At 39.8% G+C, this 23,137-nt stretch overlaps 1 protein-coding gene across 32 annotated transcripts in view; it reads right to left on the bottom strand.

The window, feature by feature from the left end:
• The window catches only part of CLASP2 (cytoplasmic linker associated protein 2), a 167,625-nt gene that overhangs the window by 124,638 nt on the left and 19,850 nt on the right, over window positions 1–23,137 (bottom strand). For 31 of the 32 annotated variants that reach the window (XM_040479605.1, XM_040479613.1, XM_040479608.1 and 28 more), the window contains one exon: window positions 22,498–22,568. In XM_040479605.1, the coding sequence (XP_040335539.1) occupies window positions 22,498–22,568 (71 nt within the window). Of the gene's footprint in view, window positions 1–16,925; window positions 17,509–22,497; window positions 22,569–23,137 lie in introns of those variants that run through there. The other variant, XM_040479626.1, reaches the window with a different exon arrangement.

Genomic DNA, 23,137 nt, shown 5'->3' with positions numbered 1-23,137 from the left:
CCCCCCCCCCCCCCCGTTTTAATGATTTGTGATCCACCGACTTCTATCATCTTGCTCTACTCAACTGTGCCCCCCCCCCCCCCCCCCCCCCAGTCACAAGCTGTATGCATTTTACTTGTCTGCGAAGACGGTCTTCTCTAGGACCCTGCACAAACCAACCACGACAAACAAGACGGGCGAGGCAGAAGAGCAGATTTACCACAGGCTTCAGATCAATAATGGGTCAGAGTCTTTTCCTTTCAACTTGTTCCCCTCACCTGTGCAAATGCCCAAATCAACTAGAATGAAATCATTACTACGGAGGGATACTTCAACTATTAAATATATTTTAAAGAAGATGCACCAGACAAGTGGTGAGACTGTTGAATTTATCGGGAAAAAAGAAAATCAAATAGACAAACCAATAGAAAGCCACATTTCATTCCATCAAGTTTTTTTTTTTTAATAGCATAATTTGTAAGAAAAAACTAAACTGAAAATACTATCTTCAAGTTAAAAGATAGATATATTTTTTCTTTTTTATTTATTTATTTTTTTAAATTTTTTTTTTCAACGTTTTTTATTTATTTTTGGGACAGAGAGAGACAGAGCATGAACGGGGGAGGGGCAGAGAGAGAGGGAGACACAGAATCGGAAACAGGCTCCAGGCTCTGAGCCATCAGCCCAGAGCCCGACGCGGGGCTCGAACTCACGGACCGCCAGATCGTGACCTGGCTGAAGTCGGACGCTTAACCGACTGCGCCACCCAGGCGCCCCTATTTTTTTCTTTTTTAGCATAACACTATTAGAGAGCCAGTCTGGATAAGTTAAAACCTGTGCTCTATACTGACTGCTCTGTAAAAAACACTAATATGATCCCCAAAAAACTTTATTTTACCACCACCATGTAAAAGAAAATGTAGCCAAGAGAGACAGAGGAGACACACAAATCTATAGAAAGACAGGTACTAAAACACCGAGTAGCCAGAAGTTCCCATGGAAACAGTGTTCTGTTCCTACAAACACAAGAATCGAAGAGAGTTAAATGTCTCTTACCACTTAAAAAAATTTTAACTCTTAATTTTCTCAAACTATTGGGAAATTAAATTTTAACTTAAAAAAAATTTTTTTTAATGTCTTATTTATTCTTGAGAGAGAGAAAGAGAGACAGCATGAGCGAGGGAGGGGCAGAGAGAGAGAGACGGACACAGAATCCAAAGCAGGTTCCAGGTTCTGAGCTGTCAACACAGAGCCCAACGTGGGGCTCGAACTCACGAGCCATGAGATCATGACCTGAGCCGAAGTCAGACGCTCAACCAACTGAGCCACCCAGGCGTCCCTAAATTGTAACTTTTTTTAAACAAAAATAAGGTAGACTAAAGTATATAAATTGTAAGTCTGCAGTTCGGTGAATTTTCACAAAACAGACGTGCAGTGTAACCAGTCTCCAGACCAGGAGTTCATTATCAGCATCCTCTACACACCCTCACTAACCTCCCCGAAGTCATGATCACCTACCAACGCTAGTCTCGACTCACAGCCGCACTGTCAGCTCTACCCATTCTTGAGCCTTCTCTAGAAGGAATCATACGAGAAGCTGGCTTCTTTTCACTCAATACACTATTTGGGAGAATCATTTTCATTGCTTATAGTTTTCTAGGGTATAAACACACCACAATTTGGTAATATCCATTCTACTGTTGATGGACTTTTGAGTTATCAGCTTGAGATGATTATGAAATAGCGCTCTTAAGAGGTAAGCAAATAAAGTTAAAGAGGCTTTGGGCTTTTAAGCATTGTGGGAGTAGTATACACATTTATTTTTTACTGAGTAAGTCAAAGATGCACATTATAACCTCTAGGACAGTGGTACAGACCGGCAGCTGAGCATCACCTGGCAATTTCTTAAAAATGCAAATTCTCTGGCCCCAACTGAAATCTAATGAATCAGAAACTCTGGAGATGGGGGCCCTCCCAGTGACTATGATGCATGGTCAAGTTTAAGAACCAGGAGTTGGCAAACTTTTTCTATAAAGGGTTACATGGTAAATATTTTAGGCTTTGCAAACCATACATGAATCTCTCTGTGCGGCTACACAACACTTATGCTATTGTGGTGCCAAAGCAGTGATACATGATATGTAAACACATAGGTGTGGCTGCGTTTCAATAGAATTGTACGTACAACAGGAGGATGGCTGGATGTGGCCTGCAAGTGAGTTTGCCGATCCCTGCTAGGGTAACCACTAGAATAAGAGTAAATGTATACATAGATAAACTAATACAAGAAAAATTTAAGAATCTAAATAATTGAAAAGAAGCAGGAAAGGAGATTAAAAAACGATGAAAACAAGTGGATGAAATAGAAAAAAAAGATAAAGTGGCAAAAATGAAACCAAATATATCCGGAACTACCTTAAAAATAAATGAACAATACTGCGTTTTTAAAAATAGGTTGCTTGTACAAGATATACTTTACAAAGCCACATAAAAGTTAAAGGTAAAATGACAGACTATGGCAAATACCAATCAACAGAAAGTTGATATAGCTACTCTAATTTCAAACAAGGCAGTTTGAAGAAGCATTACTAGAGGTAGAGACTTTTAGTAAGGATAAAGGGATCAATCCAAAAGGGGAAAAAAAAAATCAGAACTCTAAATTTTTATGGACCCAGTAACATAGCTTCAAATACATAAAGCAAAAAAGGACGTATCTACAGAGGGGATTTTTTTTTTTTTTACCACTTCCAAAAATGTTATACCTTTTCTTGACTGTAAGCTAAAAGAATTCATGAAATGAATCCATCATCACAAGTCCCCAAATTAAAAGTGTTTTGTAATTTATATGGAAATTATAAATATTCTACGCTTAAAAATATTTTCTTAACTGTAAATATTCAGACCAAACCAGTTCTATTTCTTCCTAGCACTTATCACCTCCAGAAACAATAGATGCTTTTAAGAGTGAACTAGAAGTTGGACTGGAAGTGGGCAGAAATGTTGTCCTGTTTGTGCCATAACTCCATTACTCCTACTCCATTACTCCTACTTCACCCCTCTGCCCTTTCAGAGCTTATTCTCAACATAATGTCCTGAACTGAACAAAATCATACCACATCACTGCTCGAAACCCTCTTGGGTCTCCATGAGAAGGTCTATCGGTATCAGTGCTCCAAAACCTGGGAGATCTTAGATACGACGTGGTTCTCTCCAACGTGATCCTACTCACTGCCCTCCAGCTTCTTCTCCAAACCAGCCCCACCGGTCTCCTTGCCAAGACTCATAGGAAGGCCTCTGCACTGGTTCCCTCTGCCTCGAATGCTCTTCCCTGCAGAGCCACCCTGTCTACTCACCTCCTTCAGATCTTTATTCTTCTATCGCCTTCTCAATGAGCTCTTCTCGGATCCTAAAATTATAAACTTGCCAACATCCTGACACTACCAATCTATCCCTACCTTCCTATTTTATTTCTCTCCTTAGCACTTACCATCTATATATTGTATTATCTGACTCCCCCCACTGAAATGTGTTATGATTAGAATAAGAAGTTGTCCATTTTGTCCACTGCTATAACTCCAAATGTGGAACAATGCTTAGAATGACCCTTCTCATAGTAGGAAGACCTTCAGTCTCCAGGTTATTGAAACACAATTCCGAAGGCAAACAACTATAAACACTGAATAGATATTTGAGAAAAAAATCTTCTTAACAACTAAGTATCTGACAAAATCATAAGAAATAAAGGACAAAACCAGTACATATGAATTTCTATTTTGAAGCCTTGGGGGCAAAGGAAATAGAATTTGAAAATCCACATAAAAAAGATACAGATTCTAATAGGAGACTCTTCCCATCAAAAGCTGGTTTACCAAATGACTATACTCTCAAGGTTAAAGTGAATGATAAGTAAGCCCTTATCTTCTTATAGTCTTTTATTCTGTTCCAATGACTCTCAAAGGAGAGCAATAGAGAAGTAAATCAAAGGGAGTACTTCATTAAGGTGAATCGCTTAGACCGTCAAGACTCTCCAGCCCTCAAACTTAGTTGGCTCACATTGGGAGTACTCCTACTCCCAAGCAACAGCCAAGGCAAATGCAAAATTTTCCTGGAATAAAGTCTCTGGCCTCACATTATGTGCACAAATAATTTTCGAAAGGTCACTTGGCATGGCAGGAAACAAGACACCATGAGCAAGAATAAGCAGAAATAGACAACAGGAACAGAGCCACTAAAAATCCTAAAATTATCAAGCACAGACCATAAAATGCCTATACTTGAAAGCTTTATTAGAAAAGCTTGAAAATAATTTCAGAGATCTTTTAGGAAGTTTAAAAAGTGACAGATTTTTAAAAGCAACCAAACAGAACTTCTAGAAATAAAAATACAATAACCGAAATTTAAACTCAGTGGGCAGGCATGACAGATTAGACACAGCTCAACTGAACTAGAAGATAAATCAAAAAGAAAAAATCACCTGGGCTACATATAGTAGGTGCTTTGCTATTTACTGAATAAATAAAAAAGGATCAACTACAGAAAGCATGATTACTTTGACACCTTTGCTCTCACTCCAAAAAGACACTGGTATAGTTTAGTGCCGAACATCATCAAGAGGAAGAATTTAAAAGTACTAGAAGATAAAAACTAATAAAGTAGCAGGTTGCAGTGGGTATGTGTAGGATTGAAATGGAAAATGAGAGAAAAAGAGTAGTGGTAAGAGCAGAAGAAAAAGATAGGGATAATAGATGGGGGGGGAAGAAGAGATGATAATAGAATGAAGAAGGGGAGGGAAGTGAGGAGATGGAAGGGTGGGGGAGAGGACAGGTAGGCAGAAATAAAAAGCAGCCCAAGCAGAATAAGGCTCTACCTTTTGTTGCCTTCATCTAACACCAGGGTACTGTTCTCAGCAAGCACGGAGAGATTACAGGCCCACAATCCCTTAACTGCAATGCCTGAAAGCCAGGAAGTTCTAAAAGTCCAGCTTCAGCGCGTTGTTTTTTTTTAATTGCGGTGTAGTTAACATACAGCGTTATATTAGTTTCAGGAGTACAGCATAGTGACCCAAGCCTCCTATACGTTACTCAGTGCTTACCACGGCAAGTGCACTTTTAACACCCTGTACCTATTTCATCCTCCTCCTCCCCTCTGGTAACCGTCAGTTCGTTCTCCATACTTAAGAGTCTATTTCTCGGTCTGTCTCTGTTTTTTCTTTGTTCCTGTTTCTTCAATTCCTCACAGCACTGAAATCACATGGCATTTGTCTTTCTCTGACTTATGTCACTTAGCACTATACTCTCCAGATCCATCCATGCTGTTGCAAATGGCAAGAGTTCATTCTTTCTTATGGCTGAGTAATGTCTCGTTATGTATGCGTGTTTATACACACACACACCCACATCTTCTTTATCCATTTATCTGTCATTGGACACTTGGCTGCTTCCATAATCTGGCTATTATAAATAACGCTGCTATAAACGTAAGGGTGCGTGTATCTTTTTGAATTAGTGTTTTCATCTTCTTTGGGTAAATACCCAGCAGTGGAATTACTGGATCTATTTTTCATTTTTTCGAGGAACCAAAAATACTGTTTTCCACAGTGGCTGCACCAGCTTGCATTCCAATCAACAGTGCAAGATGGCTTCTTTTTCTCCACTTCCTTGCCAATACCTGTTGTTTCTTGTGTTTTTGATTTTAACCATTTTGACAGGTATGAGGAGATATTTCATTGTGGTTTTGATTTCCATTTTCCTGATGAGGAGGTTGAGCATCTTTTCATGTATCTGTTGGCCATTTGGGTATTTTCTTTGGAGAAATGTCTGCTCACGTCTTCTGCCCGTTTTTAATTAAATTATTTGTGTTTTTTTGGTGATGAGTTGTATTAGTTCTTTACATACTTCAGATACTAATCCTTTATCGGATATTTTGCAAATATATTCTCCCATTCTGTAGGTTGCCTTTTAGCTTTAGCTGTTTCCTTAGCTCTGCAGAAACCTCATTTTGGTGTAGTCCCAATAGTTTATTTTTCCTTTTGTTTTCCTCGCGTTAGGAAACATACTGAGAAAAAAGCTGCTATGGCCAATGTCAGAGAAATTACTGCCTGTGCTTTTCTAGGATTTTTATGGTTTCAGGTCTCACATTTAGGTCCTTATTCCATTGGAGTTGATTTTTGTGCATGGTATATGAAAGTGGTCCAGTTTCATTCTTTTGCATGTAGCTGTCAAGTTTATCCCAACATCATTTGTTGGGGAGATGGTCTTTTACCCACTGCATTTACTTGCCTCCTTCATCAAAAATTAACGGACTATATAATCATGGACTTCTGGTTTTGTTTTTTGGTTTTTGTTTTTTTTTTTTTTGAGAGAGAGACGGAGACTGAGACAGAGAGCATGAGTGCAGGGGAGGGGCAGATGGAGAGGGAAAGAATCTTAAGCATGTTCCATGCCCAGTGCAGAGCCCAATGCAGGGCTCAATTCTTATGACTGTGAGTGAGATCATGACCTGAGCCGAAATCAAGAGTCAGTGGGCTCTCTATTCTGTTCCACTCATTTATGTATCTATTTCTGTACCAGTACCACAGTTTATATATCACTACAGCTTTGTAGTAGATCTTAAAAACTGAGACTGTGGTACCTCAAGTTCTGGTCTTCTTTTCCAAGACTGCTTTAGCTATTAAGGGTTTTTTTGTGGTTCCATACCAATTTTAGGATGGTTTGTTCACCTTCTGTGAAAAATGCAATTGGTATTTTGATAGGGATTGCATTAAGTGTGTACATGGCTTTGGGTAGTATACATGTTTTAGTATCTGTTCTTCCAATCCACGAGCATGGGCTATCTTTCCATTTGTGCCATCTTCACTTTCTTTCATCACTGTTCTATAGTTTTCACTGTACAGGCCTTTTGTCTTAGTTTATTCCTAGATACTTTATTATTTCTGGCGCAACTGTAAATGGGATTGTTTTCTTAATTTCTTTTCTTGCTGCTTCATTTTTAGTGTATGGAAATGCAACGGATTTCTGTACATTGATTTTGTATCCTGTGACCTTACTGAATTCACTTATCAGTTTTAGCAGTGTTATGGAGTCTTTCAGGTTTTCTATATATAATATGATGTCATCTGCAAACAGCGAAAGTTGACTTTTTCCTTACCAGTCTGCATGCCTTTTACCTCTTTTTCTTGGACTGCCAGTACTATGTTGACTAAAAGGGGTGAGAGTGGACATCCTTGTCTTGTTCCAGAGTTTTGGGGGAAAGCTCTGTTTTTCACCACTGAAGACGATGTTAGGGGTGAGTTTTTCATATATGCCCTTTATTATATTGAGGTATGTTCCTTCTAAACCTACTTTGTCGAGAGTTTTATGAGAAATGGATGTTGCACTTTGTCAAATGCTTTTTCTGTGCCTGTTGACATGATCATATGGTTTTTGACCTCTTTCTTGTTGATGTGATGTACACATTGACTGATTTGTGAATACTGAACTACTCTTACATCCCAGGAATAAATCCCACTTGATCATGTGAATGATTTTTAATTTACTGCTGAATCTGATTTGCTAACATTTTGTTGAGGATTTTTGCATCTATGTTAATCAGAGATGTGGGCCTGTAGTTCTCTTTTTTTGTAGGTCCTTATCTGGGTTTTAGTATCAGGGTAATGCTGGCCTCTTAGAACAGATTTGGAAGCTTTCCTTACTCTTCTATTTTTTTGGAATAGTTGGAGAATAGGTTATTAACTCTTCTTTAAATTGTTTGTTCTTTTTAAATTCATTTGGTAGCAAAATCTAAGCTGATTTGAACTCAGTTTATGGCACAACATGTGAACTGACATGAAGCTATTTTTTTGTCTTATTTTCCTCATTGTGAATTTGCATATACTTAACTGCAAAAATATTAATATGCTTGACTACGAGGTACAGCCCAGGACACAGCTGGAGTTTTTGTATGATACAATGGTTTATGATCGTTGCTTTTCTAAAATCTGACATATGCAGAATTCCAAAACATAGCTGGTCCCCAACGTTTCAGATAAGAAATTGTAAATTTATATTACCATTATCAGATTCCTTCTTTTTTTTTTCTTTTTCCCTTCTAAGGAAAGCCATGTATTCAAATGGCTATTCACACTTTCCACCTCACTTTTATGGGTGCATGTATTCCAACACCTGAAATTTCTGCCTCTGAATTCATTTAAAGGATGAAAAACTGCTCCATCCTTGCATGACAAACAGAAGATCAAGCCAAAATTGTATACCGTATCTCCTTTAAAAAAATTCACTTTGTGTGGCTTTTCTTCAGTAAACCAACCAGTTCAGAAAAAACCCACAATGCCACCATTTTCATGTACAAATACAGTGTTTCATATTAGTTTCTTATACCAAAGTTCCTCTTTTCTCTTGAAGCTATATCCTTCCTTATTCTAATTAAAACAATGAGCAGGAAGACTTTGGATTCCTGAATAGTCTTACCCTCTTACCTATCTAACAATGACCATGGTCATATTGAACAGCTAAATTAGTAACTGAGATTAGGAAACAATAATCACTATAAGATGGTACTACAGGTTTCTCAAACTCAAACATGTTTAATCATTTGCATTCCCCATTGTGCTTTTTTAAAATTTATTTTTTACATTTATTTATTTTTGAGAAAGAGTGAGACAAAGCGTGAGCGGGGGAGGGGCAGAGAGAGAGAAGGAGACACAGAATCGGAAGCAGGCTCCAGGCTGAGGTGTCAGCACAGAGCCCGACGTGGGGCTCGAACCCACAAGCTGGGAGACCATGACCTGAGCTGAAGTCGGTCGCTCAACGGACCAAGCCACCCAGGTGCCCCCCCCCCCCCCCAATTGTGCTTTTACAATAGAATACTTTCCTTGGCTTTCCTCTGACCTCACAGGTCCCGCCAGCTCAGTCTCTTCCTCCTTTATCCAATCACTAAATGTTGAGTATCTTCCTTCTCTCCAGCTTATACACTTTCTAAATGCCTTCATCCATTCTCAATAGTTTAAAACACCTTCTATATGCTGACAACCCTGAGCTATTTGTCTCTAGCCTATACCATCTCTGAATACCAGACTTAGATATTCAGCCGCCCTACTAAACATCTCCCCCATGGATATCTCAAAGGCATCTCTAACTTGACATATATACCTTAACACCAACACTATCTCCAAACCTGTTGTCCTGAAGTCTACTTCTATCCCAGTAAATGAAATCACCGTCTACTTAGCTGTTCAAGCTCACAATATAGGAGCCCCATTCCGAGTTCTCTGCCTTCCTTTATCAACAGTTCTTGTACATAACTCCAAGTTATATCTCAAATTCACCTATTTCTCTTTATTTCTGCTGCCCCTCCTAATCTAAGACCAGACCAGTATCATCTCTGCCTATACTGCTGCAACAACTTCTTAACTGGTTTGCCTGATTCCATTCTTAACTTTCCAAACCCCAAAGTAAACAATAAGATCATCTAAAAATGTAATTTGGACCGGTGGCTGCTGAAACTGTTAAGTGAAAGGCTGGTGGGGAACTTTTTAAGAATAGATCAGGCTGGGGGCGCCTGGATGGCGCAGTCGGTTAAGCGTCCGACTTCAGCCAGGTCACGATCTCGCGGTTCGTGAGTTCGAGCCCCGCGTCGGGCTCTGGGCTGATGGCTCAGAGCCTGGAGCCTGTTTCCCATTCTGTGTCTCCCTCCCTCTCTGCCCCTCCCCCATTCATGCTCTGTCTCTCTCTGTCCCAAAAATAAATAAACGTTGAAAAAAAAAATTAAAAAAAAAAAAAAAAAGAATAGATCAGGCTGATAACACCTAAACCCACTGTTGTATATTAGTATCACACACACAAAAAGACAATCAGGCACTGGATAGCTTCTGACAAAATACACAATACCATCTATAAAAATATGTGTCCAGTGGCACCTGGGTGGCTCAGTCAGTTAAGCATCTGACTTCGGCTCAGGTTATGATCTCACCCGTGGTTCATGAGCTTGAGCCCTGCATCGGGTGAGCTCCAGCCCTGCATTGGGTAAGTCCAACCCAAATTGGATGAACCACGCTCTCACGCTCGCTCGCTCTCTCTCCCCCCCTCCCCCTTTCCCTCTCTGCCCTTCATGGGATTCTCTCTCTCTCTCTGTTACTCACTCGTGTCCCCGCCCCCCCAAGATGTGTCAACCCCCACAAAAAATCAAACAAAAAATTAGACCTGATTCTGATCAAACCATTAGCAGAATTTTCAATTTTTAGGAAATAAAGGGGCTATAAAAACCTTAAAAAACCGTAACATAAAACCAACATGGCAATGTAATCATCAAAATCTGGCAGGTGGGAAAACTTTACTTGATAGATGTTTTCTTGTTCAACAAAAAAGTGGCAAGAGAAGAAAAAGTGAGACAACTGCTGTAGATGAATAGAGCCTTAAGTGATATATCAACCAATTACAATGGTGAACCTTGTTTGAATCCATATTCAAACTGTAAAAAGATATTTAGGAAGCAACTGAGTAAAATCTGAACACTGAATATTTGACACTAAGGGTTAACTTTTTAGATGTGAAAATTGGTTGTCAATGAAGTATTTCCCGGTAACAAACAAAACCTGTCTTTTCTAAAGTACTCTAATTGTCTTTTAAAAAGACACGTTACTGTGTGTGTGTGTGTGTGTGTGTGTGCGTGCGTGCGTGCGTGTATGCATGCGTGTCCACACACATACCCCAGGCCAGCATGAGAGGTAAGGCTAGGGGATGATAGGAGGGATACAGATGAATAAAGATTGGTTATGTATTGATAATTTCTTGAAGCAGGATAGTAGGCGGCAATGGAGGTTTGGCACAACGTTCTCTATTTTTAGGCATGTTTGAAATACTTCCTTAAAAGAACTATGGTAATTTGAATCACTTTGCTCTCTTGTTTAAAAGCCTGTGATGGAACCCTAATAAAATTATAAGCACCATCATAAGACCACAGAAAATGAGGCAGGGCAAAGTATGTGAAATCAGCACCCGAAAGACAGCAACAAATTCTTATAAAATGCAAATTAAAAGATAGAAAGTTTTTGAAGAATAAAACCACAGTAAAGCTGCAACTCATAATTCTCAGAAGCAGACTAAAACAGCAATGAGAACTCATCTAACCCACCCTGTAGAATGACAGGAGTGACAATCTCTAAGCCAGCAAATACAGGAATGATTTGCAAGGAACCACTGAAAATCTATGAAATGATTTCATCATTTAGCTCTTCCCACGCCCAACTCAGAAAGCTCAATATTTTATATGTAAGTGTGCATGTTTACACACGCACGTGTGCCTACGTGCACATGTGCGCGTGTGCACACACGCGCGCACACACACACACACCTGTAAAAATGGAACCACCAGAAAAGGGGAAAAGGTTTAGCCATATTAACTTTTATTTGTTAAAATTAAAATTTAATAGAAGGATTAGATGAGAAAGTCAAGGAGAACTCCTAGAATACAAAGTAAAAGAGAAAGCCATAAAACTTAATAGAGGAGACAAAATAAAGGGCAGTGAATCAACACAGGAGGTTCAACATATATCTGACGGGTTGACAATTCCATAAGGAGAGACTCAAGCTAATGAAGGGGAGAAACTTACCAAAAGAAAATAATACAAGATTTCTCATAGTTAAAGAAAATGACAAGTCTTCAGAAGTAAAAATAATCAAATAGTAAACATTTAAAATATATTCAATTTAAACTAAAACAGAATCTTTCAGTAAAATGACTAGAAATTAAAACTCCAAGTGCTTCAAAATGAAACAGCCAAATTTTAATATTCACATAATGATGCTATGTTTTCAGCAGCACAGTTAATTTTAAATTGTTAACAATTTTATTTATAAAAAATAAAGTCCATCTTATATAAAGTTGAAAAGAAACGAAATTTGATAAAGTCTCTTAGAATTTCTAGGTAGGCATTAACTCACTAGTTAAAAAGCCTACTTGAAGTCTTACACCCTTTTCTTTAAAGAAGCCCATAGGGGCGCCTGGGTGGCGCAGTCGGTTAAGCGTCCGGCTTCAGCCAGGTCACGATCTCGCGGTCCGTGAGTTCGAGCCCCGTGTCAGGCTCTGGGCTGATGGCTCGGAGCCTGGAGCCTGTTTCCGATTCTGTGTCTCCTTCTCTCTCTGCCCCTCCCCCGTTCATGCTCTGTCTCTCTCCCAAAAATAAATAAAAAACGTTGAAAAAAAAAATTTAAAAATAAAAAAATAAAAAATAAAGAAGCCCATAAAAACTTTAAGACCTTTGATAGTTCAATGAAGGGGCAAACACAATTTAAACCATCACTCGTTATTAATAAAATTAAAAACAACATATTTCATGATAATCATAATATCAAGTATATAATAAATGAGGCTCAAGTTAAGGTTTATTTATACCCGTTATAAAAACCATGTTGGGTAAATTTCCATGAGCATATTAGCTGTCGAGAACATCAACTATACATTCTTTTTATTTTTTTATTATTATTTTTTTTAACGTTTATTTTTGAGACAGAGAGAGACAAAGCATGAACGGGGAAGGGTCAGAGAGAGGGAGACACAGAATCTGAAACAGGCTCCAGGCCCTGAGCTGTCAGCACAGAGCCCAACACGGGGCTCGAACTCATGGACTGCGAGATCATGACCTGAGCCGAAGTCAGCCGCTTAATCGACTGAGCCACCCAGGCGCCCCTTAACTATACATTCTACATGTACAAAAAAAAAAAAAAAAAAAAAAGATGTAAGCCTTTTCTTGAAGATTCGGGTTCATTAGCAACATCATGCTGGAGGATATGCTGCTACTGTGGCCCAAGCCCTTGCACCCAGACGGGTAAATGGAGTCTGTTTCAAGAAGGCTAAGATTTTCGATCTTAGTACCCCCTGCTACTGCCTATCTTGCCGAATGTCCAATCTTTTATCCCTTGTAACTTACTTCTTCTCCCTACAGACTCTTTGTTTTCCCCATTATCACTGCTCCTAGAAAACAAGTGTGGGCCTTTTGCCAGTGAGTCAAAGGGTTGCTTTCTTTCAGTGATTTGTATCACCCAATTCTAGCACAGAATATTCAAAGGTACAGGAGAGGCGTGATCTATCCAGCACTGGTTCTTGCTATTGTTCCCTACCCACGAAATCAGTGCTGATACGTCGGTTTGGAGTGGTCCAGAAGGCTTACCGCTAGTAAAGTCAAGGTTGTGTCATTACTTGTATATGGTTTTTTAAAAGATTCATGTTTGGCAGAATAGACTGTGTTGAAATGTTGTTAAGTGTAGAAACAGTCCGTTTGCAACAAAACCTTATTTCTTTGCAGCCATTCTGCAGCATAACAACAAAAGGCCAAATTCCTCTCATGAGCTTTTGAGGCAGATTGCAGGGCCCAATGCCACATAATAATCCTACAGGTTTTTAACTCTATGTGGTTTGATTGCCCAGAGTTACTTCACAATCATCTGACTACTTGCTTTTATATCCTGGGTAAGGATAAAGAAAACTAAACAGAAAGGCACGTAAGAGCCACCCTCAACAGCTCTTTACTTGAGAGTCATTACAGTATTTCGAAAATCTTAGTTTGCCTGTTAATAAAACTGCCAATAATATTTCATATGGCCTTGAAGTTAGGCTTATGTAACATATATTTAATAGACAATAGATTGATAACCAGAATACGGAAAGAGAACTATCAAAAACAACAAAGTAGAATAACCAAAAAGTTGGCGAAGGATGCCAGAATGCAATCCATAGAAAAGGAAATACAAATAACCAAACATCTCGATCAACCTTATTAGACAGCAGAGATGCTCTTAAAAGGATGAGATATTTTTCATCCATTTGATAGGCAAATTTTAAAAATAGTAACAATGGCGAGGGGCGCCTGGGTGGCTGATCGGTTCAGCGTCTGACTTCAGCTCAGGTCATGACCTCGCCGTTCGTGGGCTCGAGCCCCACATCGGGCTCTGTGCAGCCTGCTTCAGGTTCTGTGTCTCCCTCTCTTTCTGCCCCTCCCCCACTCATGCGCTCTCGCTCTCTCGCTCTCTCTCTCTCTCTCTCTCTCTCCCTCCCCCTCTCAAAAATAAAATAAACATTAAAAAATTTTAAAAATATAGTAACAGCAAGAACTGAAAAGAATGTAGGATAGCAAGCACTGATGGTGAGAATGTAAGTAGTAAAGCCTCTTTTGGAGGATATTATAGCTATAACTAACACAATTTGAAATGAATAAAAACCTAGGTCCAGAAATTCTGCTCTAAGGTATTTTATGAAACATATGTGTGTGTGTATGTATACATACATACGATTTATAGAAAGCTGCTTCAGAATCATTTAGAAAAATTATATATGATCAAACAACCTAAAATTCTTTAAAAGAAAAAAATGGTTAGGATTCATCCATACTATGCAATATTATGCAACAGTTCAAACAAACAAGAGTTTACACGAGGACATTAAAAAAAAACACAAAACCCTATGTCACACCGAGTAGACACCGCAAACGGCAAAAATCCTTTCAGAATAGTATCATTTACGTGGACAGAGTCCAAACAAAACCATTCATTTTGCTTCTCAGTTAAGGCACAGTAAAAGGTATGCGAAGACAAACACCATACAAATAAAAGCGTTCACCTCCTTTTACGCCTAGGCTGGAGGTGGTTCTGAGGGGAATTTGCCTTTATCTGTGTTGCCTGAGTTTTGAAAAGAAGATATTGCTGTTAATTAAAATGAAAGAATAAGAAACCCAGGTCAGGAATGGCATAAACTATTTGCTATACGTGTTCACGTGATACCAGTATGGCACAAGCACACTATATGCGAGAAAGACTAACATACAGAGGAGTAAACGTGAAACTGTTAAGAACTACAAATCCCTAGATAACCTGTTACATACTGTTTAGATTTCCCATTTTGATTTATGTTTTTAAGTTTATATTGAGAGAGAGAGAGAGAGAGAGAGAGAGAAAATGCAAGCGCACAAACACAAGCTGGAGAGGGGCAAAGAGAGAGGGAGAGAGGATCCCAAGCTATTAGTGCAGAGCCCAATGGGGGGGTGGGGTGGGGGGGGGGGGCCCGCCTTCAACCCACAACCCACAAAATCCTGACCTGAGCCGAAATTAAGGGTCAGACACTTAACTGACTGAGCCACCCACGTGCCCCTTTATTTTAATTTTTAAAATAAATTTAAAAACTTTTAAAGTAAACTCTATGCCCAATGTGGCACTCAGATTCACGACACCAAGATCAAGACCCTGAGCAAGGCAGGCACCCCCCTAGACTTCCTATTTCCAAATAAAGGTGTATTACTCTATTAATAAAATACAATAAAAGTATTTCCATTATGAAGACCAGAGGCGCAGGAAAGTTACCCTCCGAGTTCTATAACAGGCTGTTACTTCGATTTTTAAAAATTCAGACTATTCCTAAATAGTCTGAATGTATTTATGTATTGCTTGAAAAAAGAAAAATTAAGTAAATAGCCATGGAATCTATGTTTAAGAAAGAAAAAAAAAAAGGAAATAAAATCTGAGTATGGCCCAAATCAAATGCAACATTTAGAGTTGCCTGTAAATTAAGGTTTAAAATATAAATAAATATATAAACATGCAATGTCCTTAGTTATATGAGAAACTAATGTATCAATCTTGATGGATTTTGCCTTAAAACTTCATAGTTAAAATTATTTATTTCTATAAGGACATATAAACCAGTTACATAAATTCTTGGCATAAACCATTGCAACATCAACACAAGATATACTATTATATTTCCATCAACATGTACATAACGGTTCAAAAGACTGATGATGATGTACCTACATCATCATTTTGGTACCTGTGCATCCCATTTCTCATCGTGGGCTCGAGCCCCACATCGGGGCCCCAAGGGGACCAACTCCTGAGAGTTTGAGTCATTATACTGTCATAAGGAAGGATAAAACTGTTAGAGTTAAAACTTCTGAATACGGACCAGTCTTCCTTAAGAACCCAGTGGAAAATATACACAATATTTTGGGGGAACTTCAAATTCCCCTTCATACACATCTCTGGTACTGATGAGATTATGAAGTATACCTCTAAGCATCTTAACAAAAGCTTTAATAATGAAAAAAACAAACAAACAAAAACACCGTCCAGTAGGAAGTGTTATGAAGGACAATAGCAAACACAACTTGAGGTTCTAGATTCGGTTCTGGTTCGCTCTCCGTGCCTAGATGTGGAACTTAACACGTCAGCAAGCCTCAGTTTCCCAATCTGTGAAATGGAAATACTAAGATACTCTGTACACCTCCTTCGGCTCTGTACCTGAGGAGTTAATGTATACTAAGTATATCAAAGTGCTTTGGAACACTATAAAGCACTATAGAAATATTTTAAAAATTAATCTTACTATAATAGAACACTGGGAAAATCAATTTTTAATCAAATTATACCCTACATAGGACCCGAAAAAAACTAAGTATTTTCCAGAGAGCGATTTAGTAGGGACACTGACAAATCCCAAGCACGGTAATTAAAACAGTGTCTATGGCAAGCCATTTTGCTTCTTTAAATACTTTATCACCACAGAATTCTACTTGTCATCTCCAGCAGGAGAGAGGACGGGCTCGCTAACCAAAGCTCCCTGCCAAAACCTGTCATTCTTCAAAGGGCCGTGTTCTCTCTTCAAAGGTTTTGCACATATTCCATGTTTCTTCCGATATCCCTTCGCATCCACCACCAGAGCCTGAGAGCTCGCTTGGGTTGCAAGGTAAATTGTCACATCTGCTAGATCCCGTCCGGACGTATCAAGTAGAAAAGAATGCTACACGACAAGTAAGCACACATGTGCACACATGCACACACGACTGCACACGCACACACGCAAGTGTCCTTCGTGCTTCGGGGAGAAATGTATTTCTCACACAGCAAATGACCGTCACTTTCAAAGGAAGTGCAGAACGCAAGCGTAAGAGGAGAAGAGACCTTACTCACCATCTCCCATAGCCATTCGGAGGGTCCCGGGAGCCTTATGGAACCAAGGGGTCGGACGGCACGGCAAACAAACGAGGCTCGGTGCCTGCGCCACTGGCTCGGCCTGCAGCCGCAGACACCCGGAGCGAGCACTGTGTGACCCAGGCCGCGCCGCAGCTCTGCACCGCGATCGCCAACAGCTGCTACTCCACTTCAAAATAAAAGTCTGGGGTCTTGCGGAAACCCTGGCCTCTCTGGTGGAACCCAGCGGAGCGGGATCAAGATTATCCCCTAACCGCACACATGCGGTTACCTACAGGTGACCATGCTTCTCCCTGTACCGGCTGCCTGGAATTTAATGCAAGAACAGCTCTGGGAGCCAATAAACGCCATCCCACTGGGGGACTTTTAATGCAATCATCAAAACACAAGGCATGTGTTCAGCAATCATTTTCTGCTTCTCTAAAGATACCCATGTAATCAGTAGCAATCACATGATCTGACGGATTAACTGATTTGTGCCTTTTAAAAAGGTCTTCATCCTTTTGTCGTTACCTTTTAATGTTTACAACAGAAGACTGCTAGAAGTGCACAAACAGGAATAGCCCAGTTTCCATGATTAACTGCTCTCATTATGCAGGAAGCATTTCTGGCTGCCGTAAACAAATCACGTCAAAGGCAGCCCATCAAAGGCTGCTCTGTGTGCGGACAGCAGAGCCACACGGAACAAAGCTTGCTTCTGGTGGAGACAGAACCTAGCCAGTGCGCAGCTGCGGGACTCGGAGCGCCCTCCATCCAAGCTGCACAACCATCAGCACATTGTCAAGCTCCGGGAAGGCCCCGGGGCCCGTGGTCACAAACAGACACGTTTTAAAATCAATCTAAGAAAAGGGCTTCTTTGCTTTTCACTAAAGGCTATGTTACAAGCCCAGAAAAAACTAGACTTCAAAGTTACCTTATTGCCAAGTATCAAGGTAATTCCAAAGCCGGATTTCTATGCTTTGTTTTACCGCCAGCCTCCTAGAGCAATTCTTTTCCTAGCAACTGTTTCAAATAGAGACGCTGGGAGATATTTTACAATGATTTCACCCCAAGACTTCATTAGGTGCTGCACACATGAGACAGATCAGAATTATGCACAGTTTTTTCACAGTGAAAGAGAAAAAGACTTGCAGTCACAGCCACCAACACTGTTGGTGTTTACATCTCGGCGTAGGAGACAGTCTAGAAAGCTCCATGACAACAACAGGCCCAGCCATAATCACAGGGAGCCTGCAACCCTCACCCTTTTCCTTTCTCCAGGGCTGGTGTTGCCTCCTTCCAGCCTTGATCTGATTAATGTAAACTCAGTTTCCTTATAACAGCAGAGGGAATTCCACTGTACTCAGGGATTCTTTTTTTTTTTTTAATTTTTTTTTTTCAACGTTTATTTATTTTTGGGACAGAGAGAGACAGAGCATGAACGGGGGAGGGGCAGAGAGAGAGGGAGTCACAGAATCGGAAACAGGCTCCAGGCTCTGAGCCATCAGCCCAGAGCCCGACGCGGGGCTCGAACTCACGGACCGCGAGATCGTGACCTGGCTGAAGTCGGACGCTTAACCGACTGCGCCACCCAGGCGCCCCTGTACTCAGGGATTCTGCCTAACTTACTTTGTAATATGAGAATTCAAGTCAGACTTGAAGAACCCTCCAGACAAAAAAATGTGCATTTCTTGCCTTCCTAAACTAAATGATATGCTCAAATCTCTGAGGACATAATTTTACTTTGTGATTTGAGTGTGCTGAACTAATTCTCTTGAAAACCAAGTCAAAGAATTCAACCAAAACTGAAATCAAGAGTACAGAGGGGCGCTTGGGTGGCTCAGTCAGTGTCCAACCTCAGCTCAGGTCATGATCTCCCAGTTTGTGAGTTAGAGCCCCCCGTCAGGCTCTCTGCTGTGAGCACAGAGCCTGCTTCAGATCCTCTGTCCCTCACCTGCTCTCTCTGTCTCTCTCAAAAATTAACATAAAAGAAAAAGAGTACAGATACGGCAATTCTGAAAGAAACCAGAGACAAAAGCATGAAATGTAAAATTGTACACCGAGACATGCATAAGGGAGAGGAGGCAGACTAAAGAGAAAAAATGAACAAGACTATTTCTTCAAACAGTAAATAAATGTAAGGTAGGGTTAGATCGTATCACTCCCGACTCCCCACGTCTCTCTCCAGCCGAAAATGCTTCCTCCTCCCAGGGGTCTATCAAAACCCCTCCGAAGCTTACAACAAGGCCCTCGTGTCATGTTTCCTGCTTATTTTTCCGGCTACTGCTGATACATGGTCTTCCTTCCACTTACCCCTAGCTAGCATCACTGGGCTCCAGCCAGCCCTAAAAGTCCTTTTCTACCTCTGGGCCTCTATGGTCATATTTTCTCTACCCAAAGCACGTTTCCTACCATTTATCCCATGACTAGCTCATTCTCATTTATCAGGTCATAATTCAAATATGTCAACTCTCAGAGAGGCTTGCCCCACTAATTATGTCTAAAGGGGCATCACTGAGTTACTCACCATGTCTATACCCTATTCACTTCACTTAATGACAGTTCAGACGACAACTTTCAGCTATATGACTCTTAAAACATTATACCACCTTTATAACAAATCCTCCGGGTTTTATTGTTTTTATTTTTGTCTGTGTTTGCTAAAATGAATTTTTCATCCCAAAACATTCTAAATCAAAAAAAGAAGTGTGAGGTTTCATTATTATCATTTTAGGCAAAGTCACACTAAAAAATTTTACTTACTGTAATAGTTTCTAGACTATCATATGGAACAACTCTGAACTGAATGTCATGTTTGGGTGAACTCACAACAATTTGCTTTGCATATATATATGTCCATCGAGTATCTTCAACGGCTTTTCAGTCTGTTATGTGCAGGAACTATCTGCACAAGTTTTGTGTTGAGCCTTTCCTCTGTCCTAAAATGCTTTCCTGTTCTATAATTTTAACGTTTTAGGCTGGGTGCACAATTACAATAAGCCAATAAGGGCTGAAAATTTTGTAGGGAAAAATCATGCAAAAATTAAAAAAAAAAAAAACTATTACTTTGGGTACAAAATTTTTGCCCTCAAATTGTTACTTACAAAAATTTGTTTTCAGTGTTCAATTGATATATTTCTCTACCTATAAAAATTATTCAAAAATTACTCACGGAGTGCATGGGTGGCTCAGCTGGTTGAGCATCTGACTCTTGATTTCAACTCAGGTCATGATCTCACGGTTCATGAGTCTGAGCCCCGTGTCCGGCTCTGCACTATGTCAGCGTGGAGCCCCCCTGGGATTCTCTCTCCCTCTCCCTCTGCCTCTGCTCCACATTCTCTCTCTCTCTCAAAAATAAATAAACTTAAAAAAAAATTACTCATTATCCTAGGTTCGGATTACATAAACCATAATGTTAGTGGAAATAATTTCTTCAATTAGTGGTTTTCACTTAGTGGCAAGGATTTTAGGAATAATTTAATTTCATTAAACAAAGGGTAGTTGTATTTCTCCCATTACCAACTGTAATCACTGTGGATATTCATTCATTCACTTGTTTATAATCTAGCTCCCTTGCTAGAGTGTAGGCTCCCTGAGGCAGAAACTTTGTCTTCCTCACTGTTGTGATGATACCTAATTTATATTTTAAGATTATTCTCATTTCTGGGTAGAAAATAGATTCTGAAGTGCAAACATGGACCAGGTTTCTATTGCAGTCATCCAGGTAAAAGCTGAAGACTGACAGTGGGGTTTTAGCAGTGGAGACAGGAAAAAAACCGAACACATTTTGGATGTATTAGGATTTTAAAGGTAGACAGACGAGCGGTCAATTCAGGTTTCTAGCCTGAGCTGATGGTGGCAGCACTGACTGAAATGGGTAAACGGGGAACCACAGGTTTGAGGGGAAGGAAAAGACAACGGGCTTCCCACTTTCGGAGATGCCTATTAGGCACCCCAATGGGAATGTCATCGAGGCCACAGACTACCCAAACTAGAGCAAGAGACAGACGAACGAGGGCCACAGAACCACACATTTAGTTAGGTGTCAACAGCGAAGTTATCATTTCAGCCCAAAGGTTTTAATTACATTACTGAGAGAGAATACAGACAAGGTAGAAGGGAGACCTGGGCCCTGGGACTTGGCAACATGACCTGGGACTTGGCTTCCCTCTTCTAATCTCTTCCCTTATTAACAAATCCATGAAAGTGTTTTTCAATGACAGCATTACACTGTCCTCAAACCCATCCTGAAGAAATGGGAGCTAACAGAATAGAGAATACAAAATCAATTTCGAAGGTAACAGAAATACCCTCACAAAACACAAGAGATCACACTTTTGAAATAAGCCGTATTCATATAATAAATATCTTAAATTTATAATACGCAAGATACTTTTTTCTTAGAGTTGTAACTACAGAGTCTGGAATACGCAAGTGAGGATGCACTAGAAATCGTATGAAAACACAGCCATCCCAATCCAAGGAATTTTAACAACTATCCAAATTCCTGCTGTTTCTGGTTTCTATAGAAATAGAGGTAACTGCTAGAAAAAGAAGGATAAGGTACTTAAAACACCTTCTATTCAGGGAAGAGTGAGAAACAGCTGGCAGTCAGGACTGGTAGCGCTGAAGTCAATTTATGCTTCTGGAACTAAGTTTAGATTAGGGTAGACAATCTTTTTAGCACTAAACTCTCACTCCATCTGCCTTCCTGCAACACAAGGCTTAGTCTTGGTTTCATCCACAGAAAAGGAACTATATTATATTAGCAACTAGTTTTCCCACTATTTGACTATATAACAACTCACATCCCCAATATTTCCCCCAACATCACTTACATTACTAAAGCTAACCACGTTCTCTTTTATAGGAACCTACTTTCCTAGGTGGAAAAACCACCTATAACTACCTTTGGAAGTAGAAGATATTCTTCACATATGTGGCTAATTATTATTTAAAACCTAAAGTCTAAGTAAATGCCGCCCAATAAAAGCAAACACAATCTCACAACCTTACAAAAAGAAGAGCAACCACAAAATCGAGTAAGTGCCAGATATTAACCTGAAACCTCTTTGAATTCCAACGCGGTCTCATTCTACTTGCGAAACCAAAGACGATTATGCTGGTGCAGTTCCTACATCTATGTCTCTTCACCAGTATCAAGTCTACAGGTGGGTGTGACAGAACCCATCAACCCCACAACTTCTACTAACAACTAAGTAAAGCAACTACTCTGAGAAGAAAAAACACTGTATTCATGAAACACAGAAGGCAAGAGGGTCAACGTTTCTTCAACTCAGAAGATACAAAAACTCAGGCAAAACAACAGTATCATTTTACCCCTTTGACCCATAATTAAATTTTCAGTTACTCCAAAAGAGTCAAGAGGACAGCGAATGGTCAGCAGTATGGAAAGACTTTGTTATTATCTCCTAACTAAGCTTCAGGCCACAAAATCATATCTGCTGAATCAGTGATAAAACAGTTGACCTGAAAACATGTTTCAGTCTCTAAAACTTGGCTAAATAATCTTAGAAATGTTTGAGAACTGGGATAACTTAATTATTCTTACCTTTGCAGACACTCAAAATCATACCGCCTGAATTTTGCACTTCATCAAATTTGGCAAAAATCATCTCTAATCTGGGAATAAAGAACACATTTTGTTTACTTACAGTTTAAATAGAACTTCCTTCACTATCTCCCTGAGAGAAATAAGGTCAGGGATTCAGTTAGTTCTACACGACTCTGTCTAACAATGATCTCACTCACTGAGAAAAAACACAAAGCCCGTCCGTCATGAGTAGAGAAGGAACCTAACACAGGCACATCTCCACGCACACAGCTTCGCGTTTCCTCATAAAATTATTTTTCCAAACCCATTGGAAATCTTTTAGTTACAACCTCATAATAAATCCACTCAGTCACCAACACATCTTTAAAAAGTACACTCTTAAATACTAAGAACAAACTGAGGGTTGATGGGGGCTGTGGGAGAGGGGAAAGCGGGTAATGGGCACTGAGGAGGGCACCTGTTGGGATCAACACTGGGTGTTGTATGGAAACCAATTTGACAATAAATTATACTTAATATAAAAAGAAAAAGAAACAAAGTACATACAATCATGCAAAGGAAACTTAAGGCAAACATAAAAACAATGATATGAAATGTCAGAAACTACAGTGATGCAGGTATGGCTGATAATTTGACA

Source organism: Herpailurus yagouaroundi, unplaced genomic scaffold (assembly GCF_014898765.1).
Source record: "Herpailurus yagouaroundi ecotype Mexico unplaced genomic scaffold, PumYag 159, whole genome shotgun sequence".
NCBI lineage: Eukaryota > Metazoa > Chordata > Mammalia > Carnivora > Felidae > Herpailurus > Herpailurus yagouaroundi.
The sequence above is the reverse complement of the archived record's forward strand: the minus strand, read 5'-3'. Positions and strand labels throughout refer to the sequence as shown.